Source organism: Scomber scombrus, chromosome 2, assembly GCF_963691925.1.
Source record: "Scomber scombrus chromosome 2, fScoSco1.1, whole genome shotgun sequence".
In the NCBI taxonomy this organism is placed as follows: Eukaryota; Metazoa; Chordata; class Actinopteri; order Scombriformes; family Scombridae; genus Scomber; species Scomber scombrus.
In genome coordinates this window covers 13,151,038-13,164,016 of record NC_084971.1, presented here as the reverse complement: position 1 = coordinate 13,164,016, position 12,979 = coordinate 13,151,038, and the positions used below count along the sequence as shown (strand labels likewise).

General features: G+C 38.7%; 1 protein-coding gene across 2 annotated transcripts; it reads right to left on the bottom strand.

The window, feature by feature from the left end:
• Positions 1–276: 276 nt before the first annotated feature.
• cusr (Copper-only SOD repeat protein) lies at positions 277–12,758 on the bottom strand. Of its 2 annotated transcripts, none has more exons than XM_062441140.1 (10): positions 12,556–12,758; positions 7,581–9,663; positions 6,844–6,943; positions 5,626–5,703; positions 4,744–4,848; positions 2,821–2,953; positions 2,514–2,628; positions 1,748–1,872; positions 960–1,040; positions 277–717 (listed from the first exon to the last, which is right to left on the bottom strand). In XM_062441140.1, exons 1-10 carry the CDS (start codon positions 12,593–12,595, stop codon positions 626–628), a joined length of 2,952 nt encoding a protein of 983 aa, XP_062297124.1. In that variant the 5' UTR covers positions 12,596–12,758; the 3' UTR covers positions 277–625. The 2 variants fall into 2 exon arrangements, with proteins under 2 accessions (XP_062297124.1, XP_062297133.1); XM_062441149.1 differs by having other exon boundaries at positions 2,514–2,562.
• Positions 12,759–12,979: the final 221 nt, after the last annotated feature.

Genomic DNA, 12,979 nt, shown 5'->3' with positions numbered 1-12,979 from the left:
GGGGGAAAAAGACCTGGCAAGTGTACTGCTAGAGCAGAATAAACACATCACAGCCTAAATTTGCTTATATTAAAAGCTTGTAACTGATCTGTAAAGTATTAGCTAATCATTAATAAAATAATTGCAATAACATACCCCTCCTAGGGTCCCTTATTAGAAAGTGGTGCTGAAATAGTATATGGATAGCCCATTATTTAATAACTGAAGTATTTGAATCAGAGCATCTCTCACAATCATTGTATAAACCCTAATAACTGTTGGCACACAGCATACAAATACTGTATTTTATTCACATATTTTTACACAAAATTTGATTTACATACATAAATGCAAACATCCAGAGATCTTAAAATGTACAGCATTGATTTGACACCATTTAACAATTCAAATGAAAAAAACCATGAGCAATATGCTACATTGAGCATTTAATATGGTATTTACAAAACATGAAATAGTAAAAAAGCAAGGTCTTTACTGGCTGACAAAATTGTACAAAGAGGAACAGTTATTATAAAATGATCATATTACCACCTGGTGGGCTACATTTCATGAACACATTCACAGTTTTACAATGTCAGAATCCATGTATCCCAACTTATGATGAAGGTGTGGTTGAAACTCTGAACTATACATAGGATGTAGAAGGCAGCAGGCATACAACAGCAAACATCAAGCCAAAAAGAAAACTTTCCGGCTCTGGCAGCACACCTGCACTCCCTGAAAGCATCAAAGCAGAAAGGTTTTCACAAGTTATTCAAATGAGAAGTGAAACTCTATTAAAAGAGGGTTAAACAACACACATCTTATTTCAGTGTACGTTTGAATAAGAAATGTTAATTTTGAAGAGTTTAACAAGTTTAACAAGACTGTAGGAGTTGTGAATGCCACTCTCTTAAATGAAGGCATGAACAATTTCACATTCCAGGGATGAAGATGATTACAGTATGGAGGATACTTACTGGTACATGAGTCAGAGTCTCTGAACTTGCCCATCTTCTCACTGGTTTTGACAGAGTTCAGAAGTTCTGTGCTGACATCCCCTTTAAGACACAGAAAACGTGGCAACGCCTAGTTACCCATAGACTGCCCCAGCTGCAATTACTGTTTGTTCTGCTTGATAATTACTGTATTTGTGTCTAAAGAAAGATAATGACTTGCTGCAGTGTATTTCTAAATGGTCCAGACTATAAAAACAAAAGTGCATTTATTCCAATTTTCAATCACAGAAAATTTGATGAATATGAATATCACACACTCTCTCAGCTGTGTTCTGTTTAAAAACTCTTGCATTGTTCTGCAGTGTAACTATACCATAATCACAGTAAAGGAGGCCTTCTCAGGAATTATTGCATAATAATCTGTCTAGCTTGTGGGAGACCTTTGGGGGCATAAATGCCCATCCTGTGGTATACTGTGTGAAACCTCTCGACAGATACCTCTCTGTTCCCCCCTGGGATAGAGGAAGGGACTGAAAAAGAGACACACGGATACTCAACTACAGCATCAGGTTACTGAGCAATTTTTCAGGTTTTCTAAAGATTTTCAATGCCCATAATTGTTCATTGTCCCGATGAACACAGCCTGGGCACACAGTGCGCCCAGCTAAGTCCTGCACGGATGGAAAAAAGGATAAAATCTCCTCATACAGAGGAAGAAACAGACAAAACTAATTGCTCTAGCAAAGCCATGTTTGTAGATATAAAACCTGTTATAGATGCTTCTGGAACACAACAAAGAGCTGACATACCAGACACCATGAAGTTGACTTGCTGGCACCTTCCTGCAGCTGTAGACAGGGGAGATCTGGGCAGTATGGTGATTCTTGCTGTTTCCACCTGGAGGACATCAGCAACCCTCTGACGGAAGTCATACCTGATAAAACAGACATAAACAACTTTATAGTCACGTCAGGGTTTTCTGTTTCCTCAATGGTTCAGATATTTTTGAAGATGAACTGATCTTGAAAGCAACATTCCTGACTATTAAGTGACTGTATATCTTTCTTTCTTTCATAAAAGGAAGAAGCCATAACCGTTGCCATATGAAAATGGGTATGATATAAATTAAAGACATTCTCTCAAAAAACAATTAACTCACAAAGTTCAGTGATGACTTCCTGACAGAGAGCTAGGCTCTTTGGAATAATGGACTGAAAGCAGGGTTCACGGTTCAAAAATGAATAAGAAATCATTTGAAATATGTATTTTTTTACTCTCCACAAATTTAGGATTTATTCAGGTAAACACAACATTAATGCCAGATTTGTCATAAATTAAATTTCAGCCTAACTTTACTACAACCCAAAGTGCCAAAATTGGTCTGATGTTAAAACAAATGACCAAAACACACACACACAGCTCACATTTAGTTAACTACTTTGTCCACTCAAAGTTGCCAACCAGTTTAAGAACCACATAAACCATAGGCACAATCATATAAAACAGGTTGTGTACATGAAAATATTAAAAGTTTGCGAAGAACGTGAAGTTAAAATTTGGACAGGTAACACTCACCTGCTGAAGGTGGTCACAGTGGGAAAGGTCTGATTTGCTGAAGGAGATTCTGGGAGGATATCAGCACATGCAATGATGCTGTCTCCATTATTAAGCACTATAGATCTGTGCACCACTATAAACAGAAAGCCAATAAACCATTTTTTTCCCATGACACTCAAGCACAATTCTAAAATCAGTTTTATTTAATCATTTGATTTTTATCTCTCCTAAATAAAAGACAGATTTCCCCTAATTTCAATAGAAAATTAGAGGATTAGAAAATTATGACTGTGATTGTAACTATTTGAACCATGTAGGGGGGTACCTGTGTTGTCTCCAGAGAGCTGAATAATGCTTTCAGTGTACAACTGTCTCACAGTCAGGCTGACTGGGCCCTGTCTTGTGGACACCTCACCCACCACACAGCTCAGAGGTTTTTCAAGTGAACAGCTGGAGCTCTGAAGGGGAAGAGAAATAAGGAAGTGTATTTCAGAACCACCACAAAAGCGCAATTTTGGTAAAAAGGGAATTACAAGTAATACACTTCTTTCTCTGCAACTCCTGGATACTTTGTCCTATCACTTATAAATGTATAAGGGACATTGCTTGAATTCACAACAAAATGCTTAATTGACGTGAATAAAAATGTAATTGAAACATCATAATGCATCAATTAATAACAAAAACCTTTCCACAGAATATCTTAAAATCTCACACTTTCTAATTTTACTAGGCTGATTAAGGTGTTGTAATTAAAGCTCAGATTTAATTACAGCCCTATTTAGTACTCTAAGTAAACAGAGCAATTACCAAAACTGGGAGAATTGTTTTATTTTTTTAAATTTCTTTTAGTGATTACAAAATAAATAAATTACTGACTGTAATTTGATAAAAAAAAGTTCAAATTTCCAGCTATAGCTGTTATATTTGTAGAGGAAAACATGTTGGTAATTTTGACTCTTTTTCTTACAACGTTATATACTGTAAGCTACAGTATAGCACATAACATACAAATCATACAGTAGGCTACATAGTATTTTATGAATGGTAAAGAGCCACTATCAAGTATTTAGCACCTTGTATTTGGTCAATTTTGTTTCAGTTAACTTCCATCCTTAAAATGAACAAAGATGTGAGTGGAGTCGACCACTAATCACAAAAATCGCGGTTTGATCTCCTGCTCACACGTGTCTAAGATACTGTACTGAAACGTACAGACGCATATTGCATTCAATTGGAAGAAAATTAAAAAGCTCTGTTTTTCTGAGTAATTTTTCACAGAAAAAAAATAACTCAGAAAAACAGAAACATTTTGTTTGAGTGAATGCAATATGTTTCTACAGAAGCGTATTGTGGAAGTGTATTGCATTCACTGCCACTCCAGAAAAATAAAAATGCTTCAGTATAAGTCAAAGTTGAGCTGGAGTCCCTGTGATGTACTCCGTATTCTCTGTATACTGTGGGGTCACGAAACAGTCCGCTGCTGGTATGTGGAGAGGGGCACACATCATGCTGTCTATCTGATGTGATTATTTTCCTTCAGTTGTTGGAAGTGAGGCTCTATCTATAGTTAGAACAAGCTGAGGCCATTCCCTTCTACCACAAAGACTACGGGGAGAGATTTGACTTAGCACACTTAAGGAGTAAGACCACAACCTGTGCGATCCTTTGTGTGTTAGTGCTTGTGGACTGTGGTGGCTACTTCTATGTCAGATCAATGAATGAATGACCCTACCATACGGGGGTCGGACTCATTCATCCTTCTGTATACAGCTGGATGAATGAGTCAGACCATCCGTATACAGCTCCATGCATTTTAAAATCCCTCTCAGTGTAAGCCTATTTATCACAGTATCATCCACTCTGCTCAGTAACAGCGGGCTCTCGCCATGTTTCAATCCAAGCATGAAGTAGCCTACACTTAAATCATGTAAACGAGACTCATTCCTATCCGTTCTCTGCACACCGTTCCCTCATTCAAATGAGTATCACGTTATAACCTGATACATTTCACGTAACGTGATACTGAAACTTCACGTTTTAACATGAAACTTATCACATGATACTGATGTTTTTTTTCTTTTTCTGGCATGGCAGCAATAGACTTCCGTAGACAGACACTAGAATGCAGCCCATTTACCATTCATGGATACCAAAAATGCAGCTCTGTTCAACAAGTGCTATTACAAATTCCAATTCCAAATAAAAAATGTAAAAGCAAAAAACTAAAAAAATGGGGTAGTCTCACCATGGATGTCATGTTGAAAGGATTATACATCCCTCCCAAACCATTGCACTGGCTATTGTTGGTGCCTACGCCGTTGTTTGTGATGAACAAAGATGCCTCAGTAGGCTGAGAGGTAAAACAAAAATCAAGTTTGATCAAAATTAGCACACAGACATACAAAGTAACACACAAACATTAACATCACATATTCCAGACACACATTTACAATATCTTCCAAATCCTGCAGCACTCAAAGGCAAGAAATTTCCGAATTAAATTGGTTTGCACCATGTTTTTTATCAATGGTGTCTGAACGCACAACCTTATGTCCTGAGTAAATATCAACAGGCAGCAAAACTTTTTCTTAGTAAGCACTCCACCTTAGAAATAAGAGATCAAATCCTGATATCTGAAAAATGAAGCTTAAAACACTTTCTCGCCGTCATATAATCAACACTGGAACTATTAACGTGGATCTGTGTGCTGCAAGTATTTCCTCCTTCTGAAACACTTGTCACTAACTTATAAATTACATTCTTTGTGAGTTTTAGGTGAGTTTTTCTTGATGTACCCAGTACTTGGTACTGGGTGTGAATGCGTTTCATGATCACTTCCCATGTTCCATGCACACTAAGCCACACAGGTATCTCACCTATTGTACATGATTTACTTGTCGCTTTCTATACACGTTTTTCCTTTTAAAAAGGGTTTAAGGGTCTTGGTATACTATGTAAATGCTTTAATGTTTGTCATTGATTGTTACCTTCCATTAAATTTGAATTGTTATTTCCTCTTTTGTTCCTCTTCATGAACACATTAATTGAGAATTGTTTGCTGTATATATCTATATACATAATTGTGGTTCCAATACTGTAAGTGTGTGTCTCTATGTTGCATGCTTACATTTTGTCTTATTGCAGATTGGAGGTTCACTTCCAGTGTGGTATCGCTGCTACTCCCATCAGGAAACATCTGCTGGCGCTGGAACAGAGTAAAACCAAAATATCCAATATCAATGAACAAGTAAATAGACTGAATTGATCTTCAACCAGATTGTCTTTGCTAAAACACATAGGTAGTTAAAGTGGACACTAAGTGAGGATATGTGGATATGGCATACATATAGCATTGTTATGCTATTCTTAGACTCACTTTGTGCCCAATCTGCCTAAGCAGAACTTGCAGATTGAAACTGAAGGGACACATATATTCAATTTTCTCCTTGCTAATATTGCCTCTTAGGAGATGCTACTAGCTTTTATCTGTGGATGTGGTGCAGAGCTCTTAGACTTGCCTCTCAGGAGATGCTACTAGCTCTTATTCATAGATGTGGTGCATCGGAGCTCAGTATGGGGCCTCTGGAGGGCAGCTGACAAACACAGCTGTTCCCTCTGTGAGCTTCCTAGTTCAGGGAGCCTGTAGGTTCTACTAGCCAGCAGACGGATGCTAAGCTAAGCTAATGGTCTTGCCCCAGCTTCCCATACCTCCCTATTGATACCCGCCACAGGCATAATGAATACACTGTCAGCAGAAATACTCTGTCAGATTTTTGTGGCAGCTTGGTTCCTATAAAGTTACCAAGAAAAAAGGGGAACTATTTTCTGTTATGTGGAAATTTTTATAACCTGTCAAAACATAAATTACCTTCTACAGAACAAGTTGAGCAAACGTCCTTCCTTAAAATCAATTCCTGATGCTAAAAATTGACTAATTTCTAAAATGAAATTGTGCAGTTGAGATCAGATTATTATAGTTGCTTATGTGATCCACCAGATATAAATTCAATAAAGGCCATGTATGAGATGAGACAAACCCGTGTTTTAACCCTAACCCTAACCCTAACCCTAACCCTAAGTCTAATCAAATGGCAGCTGTTCTCCCTAAACTCAAATATAAAATTTCTACTGATTCATTTATTTTATCTGCAACAAATAAATACAACTTTGTATTGTGCATTATTAGTTATTTTTTGCACTATTCATCACCATAAAAATAAAAGAACGTGTGAGACAAAGAAAAAAGAATATACAGATGTATAATGCATTGTAATTTAATTATGTATTTTTAATACATTGATATGTGGTAACAATGGATAAGACTTAGGCTTCTGTCTGTTCTTACCAGCCTGATTGTTCCAGTCAAGGCGCCATTAAAAACAGCCTTGGCAATTGTCCATTGTCCATCTATATCTCTGTCAGCAGAGATGTCTGCACATTGCATTCTGTAGAGGATACAAACATGCATACACATATAGGAAGACACAAAAACACAAACACAAACACAAAAAGATGAGTAAAGCATATCCAAATCCTGCAGGGATAAACTTTAGGATTTTCTCCTTCACAATATATTTTGTTGAGTCATTCTCAATGAATGAGGAAGATTATCTCTGTGTTATAATACAAAACATTAGGAAGATATGGCACACTGTCTATGACATCCTACACCTGTAATTGTCCTCAATAGACTGGCCAAGTCTGTTATTGGGCCAGAGGCAGTTCAGGCTGGTAAAGCTTGGATGTCTATACATGCTGCAAAAATCATCAGTGACTACTCAAACTGTTGTATGTCATATACAATATATATGTTACGGCATGATACTGTATCATATTTTATGCACAATAAATGATGAAACATGCTCACGGCCTGGGAAAAAGTAGTTACAATGCTCACCGTTTCCTCTTTAGATATGGGTTAGGGTTAGGGTTAGGGTTAGCTGTGGTCATCCTATGTGTTTCCTATTTCTTCAAACTATATCTCCTGTCTCTCTTTCATTTTCACATTTTCATTTTACTTTCCATCAAATAAGCACTCTTACACTAAAACAAAGACATATATTTTTGCACACAGGTTCTCACCTTGATCGATTGCTGTAGTGAACAACCAGGGACCTTCCCTCAATGCTATAAGGCCCTGTTAATGGTAGGTTTGCATCCATGTGTACACCCTGGGATTGGTTGAGGCCATTCAGCATCCCAAACTTCCCACTAATATCCCCCATCTCATACTGATCAGAGGTGCCAGCTCCAGGTGCAGGGGACATTGATACGTTCCAGGCCAGCGGGTTGAAGTGGTCCATAATGTTTGCATTCGAGCAGGGCTCTATGCTGCCAGGTTTGATGGGCAGTATGTGAACATGGTAACCCCCAGCTAAGGCGTTCAGGTTCATCAGGGACATGTTTATATGTGTGGGGCCTTGTGGGATGGACTGTGAGAACCAAACCTGCCCGCTGGACATCCCGGGGCCAAACCAAGTACCTAAGCTCGCCTTTGGGACACGCACCATTGTAACATTGGCACAAGCAATCCTTGATGCTCCTCTTTTTTCTTGATGGATAACCACAGAGCGACCAATAATGCCTGACCCCTGCAACCAGGAAGTGACATCGGTGAAGAAGTTTTTGGCTTCCACTTCGCTGAGTCTGATGCCAAGGTTGATGGTGCTGTGTTTGCTGGAGAGGTCTCCCACCTCGCAGGAGAAGGGACTGGAGGGGGCACAGTAGAGGTCATAGCTGCTGTCTCCTGTGTTAATGTTGAAGGGGTTCCAGTGACCTCCTGTTGTGATGCATCGTCTTTCATCATCATCCCTCTCTGAGCTGATGGGGTAGGAGTGTGTGTGCCAGTTGTGGTTTTGGGTTTTAGTCATTGTGGGATTTCCATATGACAAATCCATGAAGATGGATACATCAGACAGAGGGTTGTCCTTCAGTTGGGTAAACCAGATCTCACCAACCACAATGTTCTGGAATGTGGCTCTGGCAACGATTACTTCACCAGGATAGCCGATGCTGGTACAAACATACCTTGCACCATCTGTTTGGTGAATCACAACTGACCGACCTACAATGCTGTTTTGTCCAAACAAAGGGAGGTTGAAGTCCATGAACACCATGTCCAAATCGTTTTTACCTGCAAGGGACATATGCTTGGCACTGAGGTCACCGATCTCATACCTGTCATGTGTTGATCCAGGCCCTTTGGGGTATGTTGGGTCATTCTTGTTGACACCAAATGGATTCCAGTGACCACCCACATTATCATTTGAGCACAGACCTGAGACAGGCAATCTGACTGAGGGGACAGGGAAATTGTGGATATGGTAAGGACCAACTCTGCTCTGTAAGTTACTCAGGTTCACCCTTAACTCTGTCACATCAAACGGGGAAGCCTGATGGAAGCTGAAGTATCCTTTGATCCCTTTCATATTCACAATCGCGCTCACCTGCTTCCCTGGCACATTATAGATCTGAGCACACTTGAAACTTGACCCTACGGGGAGGAGAAGAAAGGCAGTGTTGATGTTGAAGCTGGTCAGGTCCAAACGAGACTTCTCAGGTTGTAAAGGGGTTCCAACCTTTATGACACCCAGATTGGTCAAAGCTGAGGGATCTAAGCTCCCAAGAAGAATATCACAGCTTGCAGCAGTGCTCATAGAGCCAAAGAGTGTGATATTTGTTTGGGAGGCATTGACCTGACTGATTGTAATAAGGCCTGCAAGAAGCCTTGCGTTGGTGTGGTTTGTGCTCAGACGGACGTAAACATTACCCCCAATGGGTCCAGTGAATCTGGCCTGACGTGTCAAGACCTTTTGATGTCGACTTACAACTGTGCATACTTTGGTGCCATTACAGGTCTGCAAAGTCAGAGAGAAGTCATCTAGGTTTGATCTTTGTTCAAACAGAAGTGACACATTGATGGTGGAGTTTGAGATGGAATCAGCCGCAAAGATAAAAACGCTAGAGCCAATGTTTCCTTCAGAACAGGGCTGAGCAAAGTGGCCATACATGACAGGAAATTCACTGAGGGAAAAGTTAAGTGCACCACAGGATCCAGCGCCAGATATGTTGACAGTGGCCATCTGGGAGGTGGAGTCAAATTGCACTTGCCCCGTGACTCCTCCCATGTTTATAGGTGCCAGAAATTGAACGCAGGAGATGGAATCTGAAAAGGACGACAAGGAGGAGGTGATGGTAGTACTCTGAGTTTCTTTTTTTCTTTTTTTTTTGAACAAACTATCCCAAAGAAGAGAGGCTGATAATGGATGATCCTGTTAACCCTGACTTATGTTCAGTGACGTTTTTTAATGTTCAATTGCCAATCTGTTGTTCAAATAATGTTCCTTTAATCCGTGCAACAGTTTGTTAATGTTGGGGGGAAATTCTCATCATGGATAAAGAAAGCCATAATTAATGGTTTGAGATATATCATGAGTACTGGTTTCCAGCTCAAAACTGAATCCATAACAGATGCATCCAATAACACCACCATGACCTCCACACCCTTATTTGTCTCCACAATACACATGACACGACACATTTTCGTGCATTGGAATTGGATGTTCATAATTTGCTGCAGTATCATCCAATATGAACTTCATTTCTTTAGAGAAGTTTCTGTTCTGACAAAAACACCCACCATAGAGTACTTAAGGAAGTCTTTTTCGTTTCCTATTAAATAGTATGGCATAACTTTGATGTCCGTGTGTTGATATGACTTCCCTTTATTGAGCTCTTCTTGTGGGTTCCCTTGTTAAGTTGTGGCTTTTTCTGCTGCAATGATCTTTGGAAGTTTTATGTTAAAAACAACTACATCTTAAATTCAAATTCTATGCAGTATGTGCATTCTTGTAAGCCAGTGAGGATCAACTGTCACAATGAAGTGAACAGCAGTTCCTTAATCACACTGGAGCAAGAAATATCAATTTATACAGTAATGCCCATACAGGTATCAGGGTGTCCACTTACTTTAAAACTTTTTGCCAACATGTGTACTACCTCATAACCTAATACTCATTCAGTTGGTGATATTCATACCAAGCTTTAACTCAAAGGTGTAAACTAACTTTTAGGCTACTGCCAAATGTGACTGTCATCATGTTTACAAACTACAATAGCAGGAAATGTGACCTTGATACTTTTGAAAGAGTTCAAATACTGAACAAAGTTGCGGTTTGAGTTGACTTTTTGAACATGCCAAATACACATCAACATAAAAATTTGAAAAGGTGTGAAATGAGTATAAACCTTGAAGTGGGATTAACGAAAGTACAAAGGTTAGAGACTGGTTGTTTCTAGATGAAAGTGGGAGTGAGTATGAATAGTAGTTGAAAGGGTTAAACGGTGGTTTAAGAGTAATAACATTCATTTGAATGTGAAAAAAGTAATACATCGTAAAAAGTACAAATGATACAAAAATGTTGACGTTGGAAAAGCCCCTCAATAATGTGTCCGAAAGAAGAAGCAAAACAATCATAATAAAGATATAATTAGTTTGAGAGTTCATTGCTGAAGCTTGTTTCAAAATGTATTTTTCAGTTTATTTGTTTGGCGCTACTGGTTTATTAATACACAGTTGTGGCAGCACACTAATGAATGAGGAAGTTGAGACAAGTAAAGGTAAATTAAAAAATCCTTTTCGAGAATTATATCACTCTCAGAATTGTGCATGATGCTAGTGTGCTGGTCTACTGACCCTGCTGACCTCTTGAGACAGCTGACACAGTTCAGCCTGCAGCCCCCCCCCCCCCCCCCCCCCCCCCCATTTAATGACTTAAATGTGTACATTCCAGACACACAACTGCTATATCACAGAAACATTACACTTAGTTACTTGACTAAATTACACACAACATTGTTTCAAACAACCTATAACTTTGAACAATTTTTGTTAGTCAAACAGCAGTTTTGTAAGTGGCATGATATTCACCATCATGTGGAAATATTTTCTAAATTTGTTTGTCACCCCATTCAAGTTCCGATAGATATAATGTTCTAAATGTTAAATATAGTAGACACTTTCATTTCTGTAATTCAGTGATTCAGTCCATATGGCATTTGAAGTGAGAGTTAGAAGATGAAATGTTACTTTCACAATGTGATCACAGATGTGGTATTCAATCAACTTCATCAGTTGTATCAATTATATTAAAATAAATAAAAAGGACAAATAGGAATTATTCTTACTATTGACTGGCCATTGTATGAATTAGATGAAGGACTGGTGAGGCAGATCTTTGGAGAAAACATTGTTTCAGTCTAGTCAGAAGGTTGTTACATGGAACAGTCCCCAATGCTGAGAGAAGGAGCCTAAGAAGTTGCCTTGGACTACGACCAATATTTAATAAAGCAGGTTAGTTTCAGGGCATAACTTGTCAGACTTGACAGACCTAAATTCTGCATCAAAGTCTTTTCTGTGAATGTCTGGTGAAATTTCTCATGACTAGTGCAAGATACAACTAAGGATTCTTTGAATCCTATTGAATTCTGGGGAATATAAAAGATCAATAAAAAACAGACTTTTTGAAAGGTTACACTGTGTAGGCCTCGGTTGGTTGTATTGTTAGTTTCTTTTATTTTCAGCAAATTAACATGTCTGGGGTTCATTTAGAGTGCTTATCAATATCAGATGTTTCTAATTTTATCATTTACATTGTTTGAAGTCTTTGCACAACATAGTGGGATTCCAAGGGGAGGATGCAACCTAATAACACTTTATCAGTAAAACTGAGCTGCTGCTAAAACTACTGCACAACTGGTCTCAGAAGTAAAACATTTTTAAGAAAGATTAACACAGAAATAATTAGCCATGGGTCAATGAGCAAGAGAGTCAGCAGGTTATACTACCAACCAAGGAAAAGAGATTTTTTTCATATAGAAACAGAACATCACCCAAAGTAGAGAAACTAATCAATGACATTACAAGCTGTTTGAAAGAAATTCTCTGCTTACATGACACATGGTTTAAAACAACTAGCATAAACATTAGACTTCTGAACATGTCTGTTATCTTTGAGGTCGACTTAATTCAAAAGTTAATATAATAAAAAATACTCACCAAGTAACAAAAACAGCAGGGTTGCTGTTAGAAGGTTCATAGTGGGAGATGTGTGCAAGACAGACAGCGAAGAGAAAAAGGGAATTTAGGAAAAAGGGAAATTATAACAAAACTGAAGTCATGCAAACCCACACTGAAAGTGTAGATGAAAAAAAGAAGAAAAATCCCCCAGCTCAGTTACAGTATGAGAAGTTTAGTGATTGCAGAACGTGTCATGTATGACTGGTTTGCACAAGTCTGCAGCCTCCCTTGTAGTTCTCTTGTTCAGCTGCAGTCTGTCTGTGTCAGCCTGTGATTGGCCAGCTTGGCATCAGTGTCTCATTTATGGAGGTTGGGGAGGGAGAATGAATATTTTGCCGCTATTATAGGTAGAGGTGGCTCGTCCCTGCTGTGGCTATTCTCAGCTTGAGGCTAAATGTAAACT